This window comes from Hetaerina americana, unplaced genomic scaffold (assembly GCF_022747635.1).
Source record: "Hetaerina americana unplaced genomic scaffold, ioHetAmer1.1.p SCAF_4, whole genome shotgun sequence".
NCBI classification, from domain to species: Eukaryota; Metazoa; Arthropoda; class Insecta; order Odonata; family Calopterygidae; genus Hetaerina; species Hetaerina americana.
The window spans coordinates 97,622,213-97,637,759 of NW_027286985.1; the positions used below are offsets into that span (position 1 = coordinate 97,622,213).

A 15,547-nucleotide genomic window follows, 5' to 3' on the forward strand; every position below is an offset into this window, starting at 1 on the left:
CTGGTGGGGGATGAGAGGGGATAATCCAGAGATGGCAGGGAAGTAGGATGCAGAGAATTTCAATTGGTGATGGGATGTTGAAGACTGTGATAGAAGGAAGTGTTAGGAAAACGAGGTAGGGCTCCCCCTTCATTCCGTTAAAAATGGGGATTTTTAACGGAATGAAGGGAAGAGGGAGGCTTTCCGAGTTGAAGAGGGACTTACTGTAGTACCAGAGGCCAGGTTGCTTTTTGTTAGGAGAGGCAAGGAAATGTACCATATATATATATATATATATATATATATATATATATATATATATATATATATATAAAGGAGGAAAATATCCGAAGATAATTACCAGCTCACAAACTTCACCGGGGCACGTCGATAATTTCATTCGATTTCCTCCTGGAAAAATGGTTGATGAAGACTTAATGTAATGGAAATTACAGTACGACCGTTCAACAAATTACGTCACCGACGAGTAAAATGTTAATAAATAACATTGCCGCCGTTTTATCTGTAACTGCATATCATTCTGGCGTACCGAACTTGGTGCGAGGGAGGAAATAGACGCACTACGTATGTACGAGCCCTCGCATACGGGCGATTCGCACTCCTCTCGTGCCAGCGCAGAAACTATGCTGGACGACTGCTGCGCTTTGGCCAACGGGACACGGGTGCGCGAAAGTCACCACGATTGGAGGATGGTTCAATTTGGGTTCCCGTGAGGTGCCCGACACCAATTGCAGTTATAATAAATGAGCGATCGGACACTCCCGAAAACGCATTTTCCATGATTCTCGGAAGCGCCACCCCCCCGCGAACGCCTACACAGCACCTCACCTGGTCAACTCCTTACCCCCTCCTCCCCTTTCCCTTTCCACTGACGGCGGGATCCACCGGGGGGGGGGGGGGGTTTCTCGCTCCGATGAGCGCGGGCGGTTCGGTGGGAAGGGATGCGAGAGAGTGTGAGACTAACGGTATACTTCGCTTCGAAATGGCTCTCCGGGCGAGGGGGGCGGTGGAAAGGGGAGTGGTGGGCGGGAAGGGGGGGTGTAGAGTGGGGGAGAGAGGTGAACGACCAGCGGAGGGTGAGGGGAAAGAGGTGCCGTTCAGCGGCTGTTACTTCCGCATCATCTGACCGCGTGCTGTGCGAAGCGCGCCAGCGCCCAGGAGGTGCGGTAGAGGACGGTGGTGAGAGGAAAAAGAGCGGGGGATGGGGTTAGAGGGAGATCGAGGGAGGGAGGACGGGGCGGTGAGTGCTCTGATGACTGAGAAGAAGAGGTAATGCGAGGGTGTGTGTACCTACATGTATTAGTGTGTATGTGCTTTTATACATATAATATATACGTTCATATGGACACAGACATAAGGAAAAGGGATAGGAACACATACTTGTATGAAAGACACGTGGTAGGGAACCCCCGCCACACGCCCTTTCGGCGGCTTGCGGGGTATTATGTATGTGGATCTAGGGAAGCCGGAAGAGAACAGATCACAAATATATATGTATGCACACACACACATGTGTAAAATATTGCGACATTGCTATATATATATATATATACTCTTTCTTCTGGCTATGCGTGCCACGAAACGCACTGTTCCTTTCCTGTATGATGTTGTATGAATTCTAACCCACTGTCCTTTCCTCTTGTGTATTGTCTATATCTCCTTTGGTGGGTGAAACAGCCCCCTGACGCCATCTCTTGGCTAAAGAATCGGGGCACTTGGCGACATATTAGACCCACGGATCTCAGGGTGAATTACGTTTCCTCGATAGCTCAAGTGGTTAAGAGCATCCGCCCGGCAAGTGGAAAGATCCGAGGTTCGAGTCCCGGTCAAGGAAATATTTTTACTCTTGTGATCTGTTCGATTCCGCCTTCCCCACCTCTATTGTGTTCGTCCTTTATGTATGTTCCTATCCCTTTTCCTTATATCTGTTTCTGTATATATAAGTATTTATTCGCCGTTTGGCGGGATTTCGTGTTATATATTAATTATACCATATATATATATATGCTTATGCTTTCGTAGATATACACACATACATACATATATGTATATATATATATATATATATATATATATATATATATATATATATGTGTGTGTGTGTTTATATATTTATTTATATCGCAACCTTCTATTCAGCAAACGACATGAATTCTGAATTTAATCTACGCACAGATACAGATAGGTACAATCTGTACCTATCTGTATCTATATCCCTGATTTTACGTTGGTCATCTGATCTAGCAGGGATAGTTGGGCCCTGTAATATGTCTTCAGAATACTCGGATAAGTGACCTCCATCAAATGAACTCAGTAAATTTAACCTGTATTTCAACCGACGGTCAACTAGTAGCTCCCATGTATCTTCCAACAGTATCGTGACACTGCTACCTTGTTTATAACAACGGTTCAAAAATCTAACTGCTCTACGTTGCACAGTTCCAAAATGAAGTCTACCTTCTGATGATTTCGTACACCTGCTGCATACTCAAGGTGGGGCTTGAATAACTTGAAATAACAAAGATTTTTGACCCTATCATTACAATTCCCAAGCATACTTTTAATGAACCCTAACTTTTTATTAGCTATTCCGCAAATTTCACCAATGTGTTTTCCGCAGGACATATTCTTAGGTAAACGATCAGTTAGAGGATATAATTGCAGGCGTTCCTGGAGGGAAACATTTGATAGTGTTGGTGGTGATTGGATCGCGAGCGTAGGCGAAGGAAGAGGTGGCGATGATGTTGATGGCTACGGCTTCGGAACGAGGAATGATCGCGGGGAGAAAGAGATAGTGTTCTTCAGGAGAAAGGGGTCATATCATAACGAATACTTGGTTTAGACACCACAAAAGGTGTAGGCATGCATAAAAAATTCCAGGGAACTCAGAAAGGTATTAGACTATATTATGCTTTAGCCCAGATTTAGGAAAAGCATGAATTATTCGAACAGTTTCTCAGGAGCGGCGGCGGACTGAAGACCGTAGTATAGTAACAATGAAGTTCAATTTCCGATTCAAAAGATAAAACAGAGAGGGAATTTTAGGATATGGAATATATAGGCACTGAAAGGAACGAGAAAAAAGGAGTATCATCATGCTTCAGCGAAAATCATGAGTAAAGGACGGGGGTTGGGCACAACGAGTATATAGGATTAATTCAAAAACAAGAAATAGGAATATCTAATAATAAATAATAGGACATGGAAAATTTACAAAGGGAGGGTGAAATTGGTGCGCTATACATGAAGGTGAAAGCCCATTTAGGAAGTAAGAAGGGAAAATCCGTGCAACCAATCAAAGATCAAAGTCAGGGAAATCATTAATTTAGACGTGCGGGGCGGATTAATTAGAGGTATTAGTCTGGGAGCCGTTTGAGACGTGAAGAGAATTAGTGAGACTTAGACCTTATAGCAAGGTTCAGAACACACGAGTTTAACTATGGCTCAAAGGGAATTATTGAGGCCTCATATTGCGTGGACAGATTAGACCACAAATATAATGGATATTGGTTCCTCTAAAGATACATGCAGATATAAAAATATTCTTTCTTTCCTCAGGCGATCAGGAATCATAATATTGACAAAATTGAAGTAAATACTGTTACAAGTGGGAACCATATTAAACGCTACGTGAACATCTAGTGCATTCGTAGAAGTATTCGCTTGCGTATATTAGCTGCTTGCATGCATATTTTAATGCTTTCCCCTTCTCCCTTCCCTTTCCCCGTAAATACCCCCCTTTCCTTCATCCACCTGGTGCTTGCATCCCCTGAAGAACACTTTGTTGGTGGAGCGCGGGCTGTTTGTGTGGATGCACAGGTAGATGTAGATGCAATGTCCACCGGATAATGTCTACTTTTCGACACAAGGTCCAACAGGAGGGAGACGTTAAGTCGTGGTCCACGTGATGTATATCAGGGGGCTGGGGTTCCCCAGGGGACGAAGATGGTGCGGGGGGGGGGCAGCACAGCACGTGTGTTTCTCCAAGCTAAGAATGGTAGCACATGAAGGGGCTGACGACGCCACGCACCGCGGACACGAGGAAATCCCGCGTTCTTTCCAGGACCTGAATTCGGAGGTGAAGCGGGTCGGCGGGCTATTGAGATTCCCAGAAAATTGAATAAGAATTTCTTCAATCGTCCCGCGATTTGACAGTGGTAGTAGTATGAATTGAAGCTGAGAAAGAAGAACTAGGAAACGTTAAATATTGGAAGCTTGTTTCATCGTGCCGGGAGCCTCTCAAACGTTCAATATACACACAAAGCAAAGTTAATGGTAGCGAGTAGAATACATCTACATAATGCCCGCAAGCCGCCGCAAGGGCGTGTGGCGGGGGGTGTTCGGTCACCACCCGTAAAAAGGAACAATACCAAATGCAAAAATACACCCACGACGGTGTACACCCTCTTGCAAAAATTCCTTCATACAACACACATGCAAATGCATATACCATAAACCAACAAAAAATTGCACCCCAGGATGAAGCAGAAATCTATCCGACAACGCGCAAGCCAGAATATGATAAGTAAGAAGGCGAAATTCCAATACCACATGAAAATGCAACATAAAACACTCTCCTACCCAAGGAGACTGTGAAAGGTAGGGAATGTGACCCAACGCTGCACGTAACGGGTGGGTCCCCCCCGAAGAGAGGCATAAGGGTTGGAGAGGGAAACTTAAATACGGGCAGAGCAGATCAAGCAATACTGTTAAGAGCACTACATTATTTAATGACATTCTAATGCGGTCATGCGGAAAGAGAGGGTTTTGACAACAATACACACGAGGCTAGTGGAAGTGAATGTAATTGAGTAGACCTAATTATTCCCCAGACGCTGAGGGTGGCAAGTGGAATTTTTGCTATCTATAATCCTGCAGTTTCAATCCCGTATTGTCCGTGGGAAGAAGGAATCCTTTAGCTATGAGTCAGAGAGCCAGAGAATACGCGAACACACAATAAGGATTTAGCGTAGTTGGTAGTTCAGAGTGTGAGTTTTTTCTGGGGGTATAAACAAAAAGGAACATTTCTTAAAACCTTACAGTAAAGAAAATAATGGAGGCAAAAATCCAGTCAATATGTGCGAAGAATAAGCCGAAGGAATAATAAATAAAGTAGACGTCGAGAGGAAAAAAATAATACGAAATGGCCGTAGTATCATAAACAAAAGACCTGACGTTGAGCATGTACTACTAAGTAAGTGCTAAGATGGTGTCACGATTTCGGGAACGGAAAGCTGGGCCTAAACGATGCGTGATATATTAATTAAAATATTAAAATCTCATGGACCAGAAACAGAAATAACTGCATGGTGTATTATTATTGTAATCTACCGGTTAGTGCAGGTTTTCGATGGGCAACGGCTATCCAACGGCGCAACGAAAATTCCATTGCCTCTCCTACAGAACATAATCTGACATCCACCAAAAGAAAAGCCCCTCTTTAATTCATCAAAGTTCATTCCTCCCTTCATTCCGTCCAAACATTCCTATCCTATTCCCACCTCTTCCTCGCCTGCCTAACGTTCTTTATCACCGTCTTAAAAACATCCTTTTACGAATCAAAATGATCTGCACCGATTCTCCTGCCTCATTTGAATTTCTCCCCACAATCCTCTCTCCTCCCTTACCATGCCTAGCACTTCTTCGCTCGTTTTCCTTTTTGCCCACCTCACCTTCTCCATCCTTCTCCACATCTACATTTCAGAAGCCTCCAACATATGCCTATCATCCTGCTTCAATGACCATGTTTCCGGGCCGTACATAGCTATGCTCCATGTAAAAATTTTAACCAGCCATTATCTTAGCATCCTTACTCAACTGCCCTGCCATTAATTCTCTCCTCATTGTGAAAGCTTCTTTGCCTAACTCAATACTTCTCCTTATGTCCCTACGAATTTGACAATTTTGGTCCATAACACTTCCGAGATAGGTAAACTGTTCCGAAATTTTACGAGGGATGCGGTTACATAATAAACGAGCATCAGTGAGTCTGGTCTAAAGAGTTGATAAAATCTTTACTCATCATTCAATGAACTGCATGGATCGTTAACAACGAATGCACAAATCTTCGACAGCAAATTTGATATTGTTTCCGCGGCATTTTCTCTCTGATCTTAAGATCTACAGTTGTTGCTTCAGAGATAGGGAATTCATTTTCGGGATGGAAGAAGAAAGAAAGGGGAGAAATGAAACGCTCTTTTATCTTGCAGAAGAGTCATTGAAAATAAACCGGATCTACAAAACTTAGTCCCAATTTCATTTCATCTGTTTCTGTAAATCAAGTGCTTAGATCTCCTATCCTTACGTATGTATAATCCTTGTATTTATTTCTCATATCTCACATTCAACATATACATATGCTGAAACAATTGGAAGCGGAGGAATAAATCACTATAAGCTCCGCGATCACAGGGGGCGCGCCGCAGAGGATGGACACTGAAGCCCGGACAGGCAGGGGCGCTGCCGAAGGAAGGGCGTTCAAAGTGCTGAGAACCATTTCACGTGATCCACGGGATAGTTCCTACCTCTCAAACTGGGTCACAGCGGATTTTGGAATACCAGGTTTCAACGCAAAAAAAAGGGTTTTTAATACTGGGGTTCATCCAGCAGTGCACACTTCAAGCAAATTTACAGATTGTAACAGCAATGACCTGCCATGGATGACCCTGATGTGGAAATTGAACAGGAAAAATTGAAACTGTCTCGAACGTCGTCCAAGAAACTTGAAGAAGAAATGTGACAACAACGGTAATGGGGCACACCAACATTTTAAAGCTGACTTTGGGACGAAGCTCAACGTCTCGTCGTCATCATCAATTATTGCACCTGGCAGCCATTAATGACAAATAGTACCACTGCTCTTTGTTTGGGAAGTTGAAGCGATTCGGGGGTTTGGCGGGCGGGAAGAGCCAATGGAAGATGAGTTCGGAGGTGATGTAATTGAAATGGGAAAATTACTCACAGGAGGGCGCAGGACCTTAAAAAAAATGATCAAAGGATTCAAGAAATTAATTTGGATGGAATTTGGACTGAGGACGTCGAGAAACATAACGCCTGAGGGCACAAATTTCTTGAGAAATGACAAATTAAGTGGCCTGAGAATGAATGAATGAACCCTCATCCAAAATGACATTCGTGCCTCAACCTCCAGCGAAGGGACGAAGGACGAGGGTTGTTTGCCGACCGAAATGCCTCCTTTCTATTCACAGCGAATGTCTAGAGCATGTTAAAGTGAGGGCTTGCGGGAGAGGGGACGACGGATAGCGAGACGTGGGGCTTGGGGGGCAATTCCATCGGCGGAATTAAATTTCTCAGTAATCAATTCAAACACAAAAGTTTGTAGGCGTCAGCAATAAGTCAATTTGATGGTCGACTGCTAAAGGAATATAAGTATTGTAACAGAAAGTATGCACACAGACTCTAAATCTGACTTTATTGGAGATTATTATGACCCTTTAAATTTACAACTACAAGCCATTCATGGGGTAATAAAATATATTTAAAGGTAGGTTGATGAACACTTTCAAAGCATTATGCAAATAATCACCAGGGTCCATCATGCCTCAAATAATACTGAGAATGGAAAGAGTATTCATCATTTCATATCCAATTCTTTCTCTAACTAAAGCCTTGTCATCCGGAATTCAAACTGATGTTATGAAATTGAAAATAAACAACTTGGCTTTTTCGCATAGAATATTTTTTATTTACGACCAAGGTTTCGTTATGGTATAATATGGTCTGGTCAAAATACAGGTCAAACACAGTATATATCTCTCTGGATGAAGGGGAAGAGGATGGAGGCAGGAAAGTTTGAATTCCCCGCCGATTTTCATTCCTCTCCCCAGGTCTTCCCATGCCTCTTTTACTATTTTCTCCACATATTACTTGTACGTTGAACAGCACAAGTAAGAAATCCCTCTTTCTGCTCTTCCTAATACTGCCCATCCGGACTCTCCATTCACCACTCGCACCTGAGTAGTCTGTGACAAGTACAAGTTGCAGATAAGTCTCCTCTCCTTCCATTCTACTCTTATTTTCTGCAATACATTCAATAATTCAACCCAATTCATTCTATCAAACGCCTTTTTGAAATCTACGAACCAGACAAATCCATCATGAATTTATTCCATGTTCTTCTTTAGAAGTTATCTCATTTCTACAGTGGCAGGAAAAATTAGTTGGTAGGAAAGAGTAAGAGGTCTCATATTCGGGAAAATAAAGTAAAAGGCAGCACTTTCTGTCACTTCAGATCAGTTTCTTACTCTCAAATCACAAGCTAATAAAACAAAATTAACACTTGCGATAAAATATTCGCATAAATCACGCAGAAACAATAAAATTAATGAATGAAAAAACGGTAAAAAGAGTAACTCGGTAAAATTAGCTAACTGCCTTAGTTAACTAGCTGCCTTAGTTTAAAAAATAAGGCAGCTGAATTACATCATCTCATTTGGAGTGCAGATGCTGACATGATTACAGGAACTGAGAGGTGGCTATCTAAAAAAATCGTGGGCTATGAAATACTCCCGCAATATTTCTCAGTTAATAGAAATAATAGATATGATAAACAAGTAGGCGGTGTGTTTATTGCTGTTACAAGCTCGCAAGTCAGTAGACCTGATATATTTTCTGGTAGCAAAATAGAAAGCATTAGATCTCCATTGAAAAGCCGTATTCAAGAAGAATCTACTTTTGCGGTACCATTGGCCCCTCAATTCAAATCATAACTCAGTATTGGAGCTTGAAGAGTAAATACATGGAATCATATCTGGATGCAATGATCGTAATGTAATAATCGCAGGAGATTTTAATCTTACCTCGATAGGTGGGAGCTTTTAAATTTTCAAAACGGCCGGAAAAGACAAAGACATCCGCGAATCGCTATTTGACGCATTTGCTAATAACTCCCTGCATCAGTTGGTGACATCGCCGACCAGGACCAAACCTGTTGTTGCTCTTTTAGCAATAAACGTGCCTGAGCTGGTTTTGGATGCAATTAACGTAGAGGGGATTGGTAGTCATAAAAAGTGCACGCTAAATTCCCCTTCAGTATAGAATAGAATACAATTCATCAAGGAAGAAGAGGAACTCGCGGGCCCAACAGGCCCGCGAGTTCACTGACCGATTTCCGAAATTCAAAGAATTAAACCACGAATGCGATCTTAAGTCAATGTGAAAATACTCCCTCCATGTCACCATTCCCGCCAATGCGAAGCAAATTAAAAAGAGTAAAGGAATAATCTAGATGATATCGGGCTGAAGTGCGAAAATTGTTAAGGCCCCAAAGGATGCTTGCACGCAAAAATGAAAATAGATAGTAGAAAATTTTCTAATAAAGACCATACTACGAACGTTATTATAAAATTACAAAAAGTCTAAGTCCTCGGGAAAAATAGTCTTTCGGATATCGCTGGCTGATTTAAAGAGTTATATTTTATGAGACTCATTTAATGGAATTCCCAAAGCTTTCTGGTCGTATGTGAACCTAGTCAAGGGTATACGAGGCGTTATGTTATGTCAGAGAATTCTTAAATAGCCGCGCCCAACAAGGGGTTATGGATGGTACGGTTAGCAATATGGTCGATTAATATCGCCGCTTATCACATATATTTAGCTGGCACAGTCAAGAGTAGGATTCACCTGTTTGCTGACGAGGCAGTAGTGTAATAATATTGGCAGCGAGTCCGATAGAGGTGCGTTGGCTTATGACCTTGATTCAATTAAATGGAACAGTGCAAGGTCTGGCATTTAGAAATGAAATCTTAAAAAATATATTATTATTAACTAATGGAAATGAAATTCCTCTCCCAAACCTGCTTAGAGAATTAATAATAGCGGACTAACGAATGTGGATTCTATAAAATATCTAGGCATCAACCTTACCCATAATATTTCATAGGATAAATATATCCGACCGATATGTGGAGAAGCTATTAAAAAATTAGGTTTCGTCGAAGAATTGGGGAAATTCGATGAGAAAGTGAAAGGGCGATATTACTCCTCCATTGCAAGGACTTGCCTGGAATATGTAGCTGTATCTGGGAATCTCACGAGGCGGGTTTAATAAAAGAGTTGAGACTTGTAGACTGTAGAACAGATAGGTTCGAGATGTTCTTTTTTCCGAAAACAATTAAATATGAGAATAAATGTACAGTAACAACTGCTACAGTAACAACATACCAACTATGGATTAAAAAGAATCATCATTACGCATACACACACAGTCACACACACACACACACACACACACACACATATATATATATATATATATATATATATATATATACATATAGTATATATATATAGTATATACATATAGTATATATATATATATATATATATATATATATATATATATATATATATATATATATATATACTATACCGAACTTCGGGTTGATTACTGTGTTTATGGTTTATATTTATATGTATATATAAATATATAATATTTAATAAAATATTTATTTATTTGGTAGTTTTGTCCATCCAAAAACCTACCTTAACCGGTAGATTACCTTAAAAAATGTATTTGTTCATGTGTGTATATAAACTTTAGGGTATGAATATGGATGTATGCATCTGTGTGTGATGTATATCTATGTATATGCATGAGCGCGCACATATATTTAAAGTAGTCGTGAGCATATTTAATAAGAAACGTATCACTCTTGTTGCATGACTTTACTATAAATGATGGTGGTACCATATTCATTCATGTCGAGTCCGATAAGTGATTTCCAGTTCATTGCATGTTCAATTTTTTCTGTACTTGTGTCAAATGCATGGTGCGTGATTTTGTCTGCTCGTGCATGCCTGGTTTGTGCAGTGCATGCCTGATGTAGATACACCTTCTGACGCAATTCGCAAGGTATTATACAGAGGTAGATGTATTTCAGTATGAATAGATTCTTAGTGACTGCATGTCCGCTTTTTTCATGATTTTCATAGATACGCTGTGATTTGAGGTCACATACCACCTGCAACCTGCTGCGGTGATTCTCTTCCTCAAATATATACGTACGTAATTTTTCACTTGAAAGGAGGTCACCGAAAGGGCCGAGACCACGCGGCTGGTCAAAATGGATGGATTTCAATGCCAGGCGGGACAATGTCACGAGTCGAAGCAGTTTCATTTGCTCTCATAGAAGGTTATAAAACCTTTTGCCTTCGAGCGACTTAATGGGGTAAACATTGTGAAGGGGAAGCAAAATGCGCAAAACAAAGAAACAGTCGGTCTCTTGCAATAAAACTTTGTTTCGTGCATCGTCGAATGCTGCACTCATAAGTAGAATAAAAAATCAAATAAGTGTGTATAAATAAAAAAACATAATTTCTTTATAAATTAACTAAAAATTTATAGAAATGGATTTCAAATATACGAATGGCACTATTAGGATAAAGGAATTCGTTTACTCCCTCATAATATTCTATGAGCATAATTATTTTATCAAAATAATTGCTATAATGAATATGAAAACGTGATTCCTTCTCTCGGTGTATTTTCCGATGAGATGAGTGATCACTGAACAGCTTCCATCTCCGTCGTGATATTTACACCGCGATGAGTAAATAACATAAGGGTTTGTATAGAGTCGAGAGTAAGAAAAGCGTACTAATTTTCAAAATTACAGTGCATTACATTTTTAAATTGCATAGTATCCTGCAAGCTACCACTAAGGTGCGTGGCAGGGATTACACACTAGAGTACTTATGACGCAAATTACTTTTCCCCCATCACACGGTCGGACAATGCAATTCTGTAAATTCTAGGAAACTTGAGCTCTACGCCCTCGTTAAAGAACAAAATTATACATTTCAAATCAATCTATTCTACTCTTAATTTAAATAATTTTATTGATATGATCTCTCCTATCGTAATACCATGGGGCTAATAATGCATTTTCCACATCATCGCTTAAGAGATATCCTTCCAATTAATGCCAGAGATTTAATTTGTAATTTAAGTTTAGCTCCATGAGAGAGTCCAAGCTTAGCTGCTCTAATTTTATGGATACGCTACTAAGTTTATCATAACATCGTTTACAAACCTGCTCCTCTACGCTGCACGCGATCCAATTCAGCATTCAATCCAACTTCGTGAGGATCCTATATACTTGCAGCATATTCTAAATGAGGCCTAACCAGTGACAGATAACATTTCTCTTTGAATTTTTCATTACATTTATTCCTCTAAAAAATCCCATTTTTTTTATCTTGTTCACATATTCTCCGAATAAGTTTCACCCAGAAGAGATCGTGAGTGAGGGCAACGCCCAAAAATTTAATCGAGTCTAAACATTCCATTTCGGTATTCCTGATGCAGTAGGAGTTTGGAAAGAATTGCTCTTTTTCCAAAAATACATTCCCACGTACTTTTTTAAGTTTAATTCTAATTGCCAAGTGTGGCACCAGCGTTGTATATCATAAAGGTCATTTGATAAAGTTGCTGTGTACTCCGGTTTGCGGATATCTCCCCAAACCTCTCCATCGACGGCCAATAAACGTATTATAGTATTGCTGAACACGAATTTAATGTCGTTGACGTGATGAAAGAAACGAAACGCGAATCGTCGATCGGAGCAGACATCATCGGTGCATAACTGATTGGTGGAATGGGCATCAAATTCCTTCATCGCTCGCTCGTTTAAAACATCTGCCAATGATTTTTAAAATGATATTATAAATAATTCAATGCCAAGCATTAGCTTCAATGTGAATAAGGGAACGAAGAGGGTATGAACTATTGAATGTGAGTTTGTAAGCTATCAATCCTATAGCCAATATTGATTTTTTATGAAACTCTATGCCGACAGATGGGTCAACAAGTTGACCGCCTAAGGGAGTGAGGATTTGACAACGGTAACGAGGACAACAGTAACGAAGTACTGCCCGCGGTTAAGTGAACGCGTTCTACGATTCAGTAACGAAGTATCCGAAGTACTGCTCGCGGTCAAGTGAACGTATAGGTGAAGACACCGTTGATGTCGCTGTTGATAGTCACCTAGTTGACCAAAATATCGGTGTTGTCAAAAATTTATATTGGCCATAGGATTGCCACCTTACAAAATGAGTAACTAAACAAATGAGAACTATAAACCGGAATAAAGGTACAATGGAACCGCCCCAATATCCGTTAGGTGTGAACGGAGAGAGGAAATAATTCGACGGCGCTGACTGTAGGGGAGCATGCACCTGGGGGCAGGGGGCAGGGTACCCTTGAGATCATAACCTCAAATTTGGGGAACACCGAACGAACGACGGTCCTGGAAACGACACTTATTATGGTCCTGGAACTTCCACTCGTTACTTAGGCACAAACGAGTAGTAGTAGTATTTAGGAGAGGCGACCGACAGCTGAGGTCATTTGCGCCATAGGGGATGGACAGGAAAGGATGAAGGGTGGAGAAAAACCCGGCGTCGGCATTAGCCTACTCTTTGCGAAAGGCGCCAAGGGGTCAACAGCTTAACGTCCCATCCGACGGACGGCGTACTCACTCAAAGTGCCCTCCACAAAGCACCTCAAGTAGGGATCGAGATACCTCTGAAAAATATTCAACACCACCGGGATAGGCACAAACGAGACGAGGGAAGGGGGAGAGAGGACTGGACTGCTCTTCCTAATCCAGTCGCGGCTGACCGTGGTCGCGGGTCCCGCGGCCGGTGGTGACGGATCGTCATCGCGTCAGGTGCCTCTGGGTTCGGCGGGGACGGGGGTTGGGGGGGATGGGGGTTCGCGGAGACGGGGGTTTGCGGGGATGGGGGTCGCCTTTCTTACCTTGCATCCCTCGCACGACGTCACCCCGTAGTGGTAGCCGGAGGCCTTGTCGCCGCAAACCTTGCACGGCACGAAGGACTTGGCGGGTGTCGAGCTGTTCGAATCGGCCGCTGCGAAGTGTTGCTCTGAGTGAAAGAAAGAAAATATGACTGAGTGGGGAGCAGTAAGCACTGGGGCATCATCACATGCACAAGTCAGTCAGCGGCACTCCCGAGAATCGGGGAAAGGTGTATGCGACCTTGGGTTTCGGTGTGCTGGCACTCTCACTTTGTGGACCGGGATCGATTTGATTCGGTCCGACCGAGGGACTCCGGTGCCCAGGAGCCATTTCCATTCATGCCATAATAGGGAAACAACTTCCATCTTTTCCCTATTCTCGGTGTGCCGATGATCGATTAAAAACTATCGGAAATGATGGCATGACAGGCTAATTTGTAAAGTTACCCCGACACCAGTATCAGGGTCACGAATCCTAGGACGTTTCTCAGTGAAGAAACGCATGGAAAGGAAAATTTCGCCTAGGGATATGTATCAGGGCCTCCACTACTCTTAATAGCTATATATCATTCGGGATACCCTCCAGAGACTTAGACAAAATATCGGACTGGTGCAAGGAATGGAAATTAGTCCTGGACATTAGGAAAAGCAGGGTTTTGAAATTTTGAAGCAAAAGAAGTGATGAGCAGGGCATGCTTTTATATAGTAGAGGGTTCCGTGTTAACTACGGCAGACCAATTAAAATATTAGGGAGTAGTCCAACTTAAAGAAACTCGGCTCCATTAAACGAATGCTGAGGCAATGTAATACGATGTTTATAGAGAGAATTTTTTTGCGAGAGATACTATTGAGGAGTTATGCCTCATTTGGAATAAGCTTCAAGTATTTGGGATCGTTTAGACAAATCGTTGGTAGAACAATGAAATAAAGCTCAATGCCAACCTGCCAGATTAATCACGAATTGGTACGATAATAAGACGGGTATGACAAGGCTTTTACAGGAATTAGGTTAGGAGTCGCTGGAGACGCGAAGAGAACAAGCGAGACTTAGACTTATAGCAATGTTCAGGAAAAAAGAGTTTAACAGTGACACAAAAGGAATTATTATGGCCCCACACTATTTGGGTTAGTTATTTATTTAACGACTTGATTGGAGCGAAATTGAAACTTAATTGTCCCTTCTTCTATCTGACCCCTCTGCATTACATTGTAGGCAATTATAAACACCCAAACCCTAGGTGGAGGAAAACCGACCTAGCCTGGTATTGAACCCGCAACCTCTGCGTTAGCAGGTGAGAACATTACCCCGCCGTCAACGAAGGTAAGATAAAGGAGATATACTCCAGTACGGATAGGCACAAAAATTCATTCTTTCCTCGGAAAATAAGAAATCATAATAGTAAGAAATCAAAGTCAACGTTGTTCAGGCAGAAACAGATTAAACGCTGCGTAGAGATCTAGTGAATTCGGTTGTGTATGTGCATGAGTGCATTAGCTGATTGAATACGCATTTGCTTGTGATTAAGTTAAAATAATTTTTGCATGAATATATATGGCAGTGTGGGTCGCGGTAGTCCAGGGGGTAGAGCGTTGGACTACTGAGGGCCCGGGTTCGATTCCCGGGCGAGTCTCTCTGGGTACCTTCAGGGCCACCCAAGCTATGTGATTTTTCGGGCACCAGGTTTTCCTGGGAAACCATAACCGGCACAGGGAAAGGAGCTGGCCCTCCTACCCTGATGTGTGAATTTCACACGCCGTCGGGCTTACTAC

The 15,547-nt window shown here is 41.8% G+C and overlaps 1 protein-coding gene across 1 annotated transcript in view; it reads right to left on the minus strand.

Annotated features, from left to right (window-relative positions):
• Nucleotides 1-15,547, minus strand: part of Eip78C (Ecdysone-induced protein 78C) — a 218,691-nt gene that overhangs the window by 37,625 nt on the left and 165,519 nt on the right. The window contains exon 3 of the mRNA XM_071590742.1: nucleotides 13,781-13,905. Within this exon, the coding sequence (XP_071446843.1) occupies nucleotides 13,781-13,905 (125 nt within the window). The remainder of the gene's footprint in view (nucleotides 1-13,780; nucleotides 13,906-15,547) is intronic.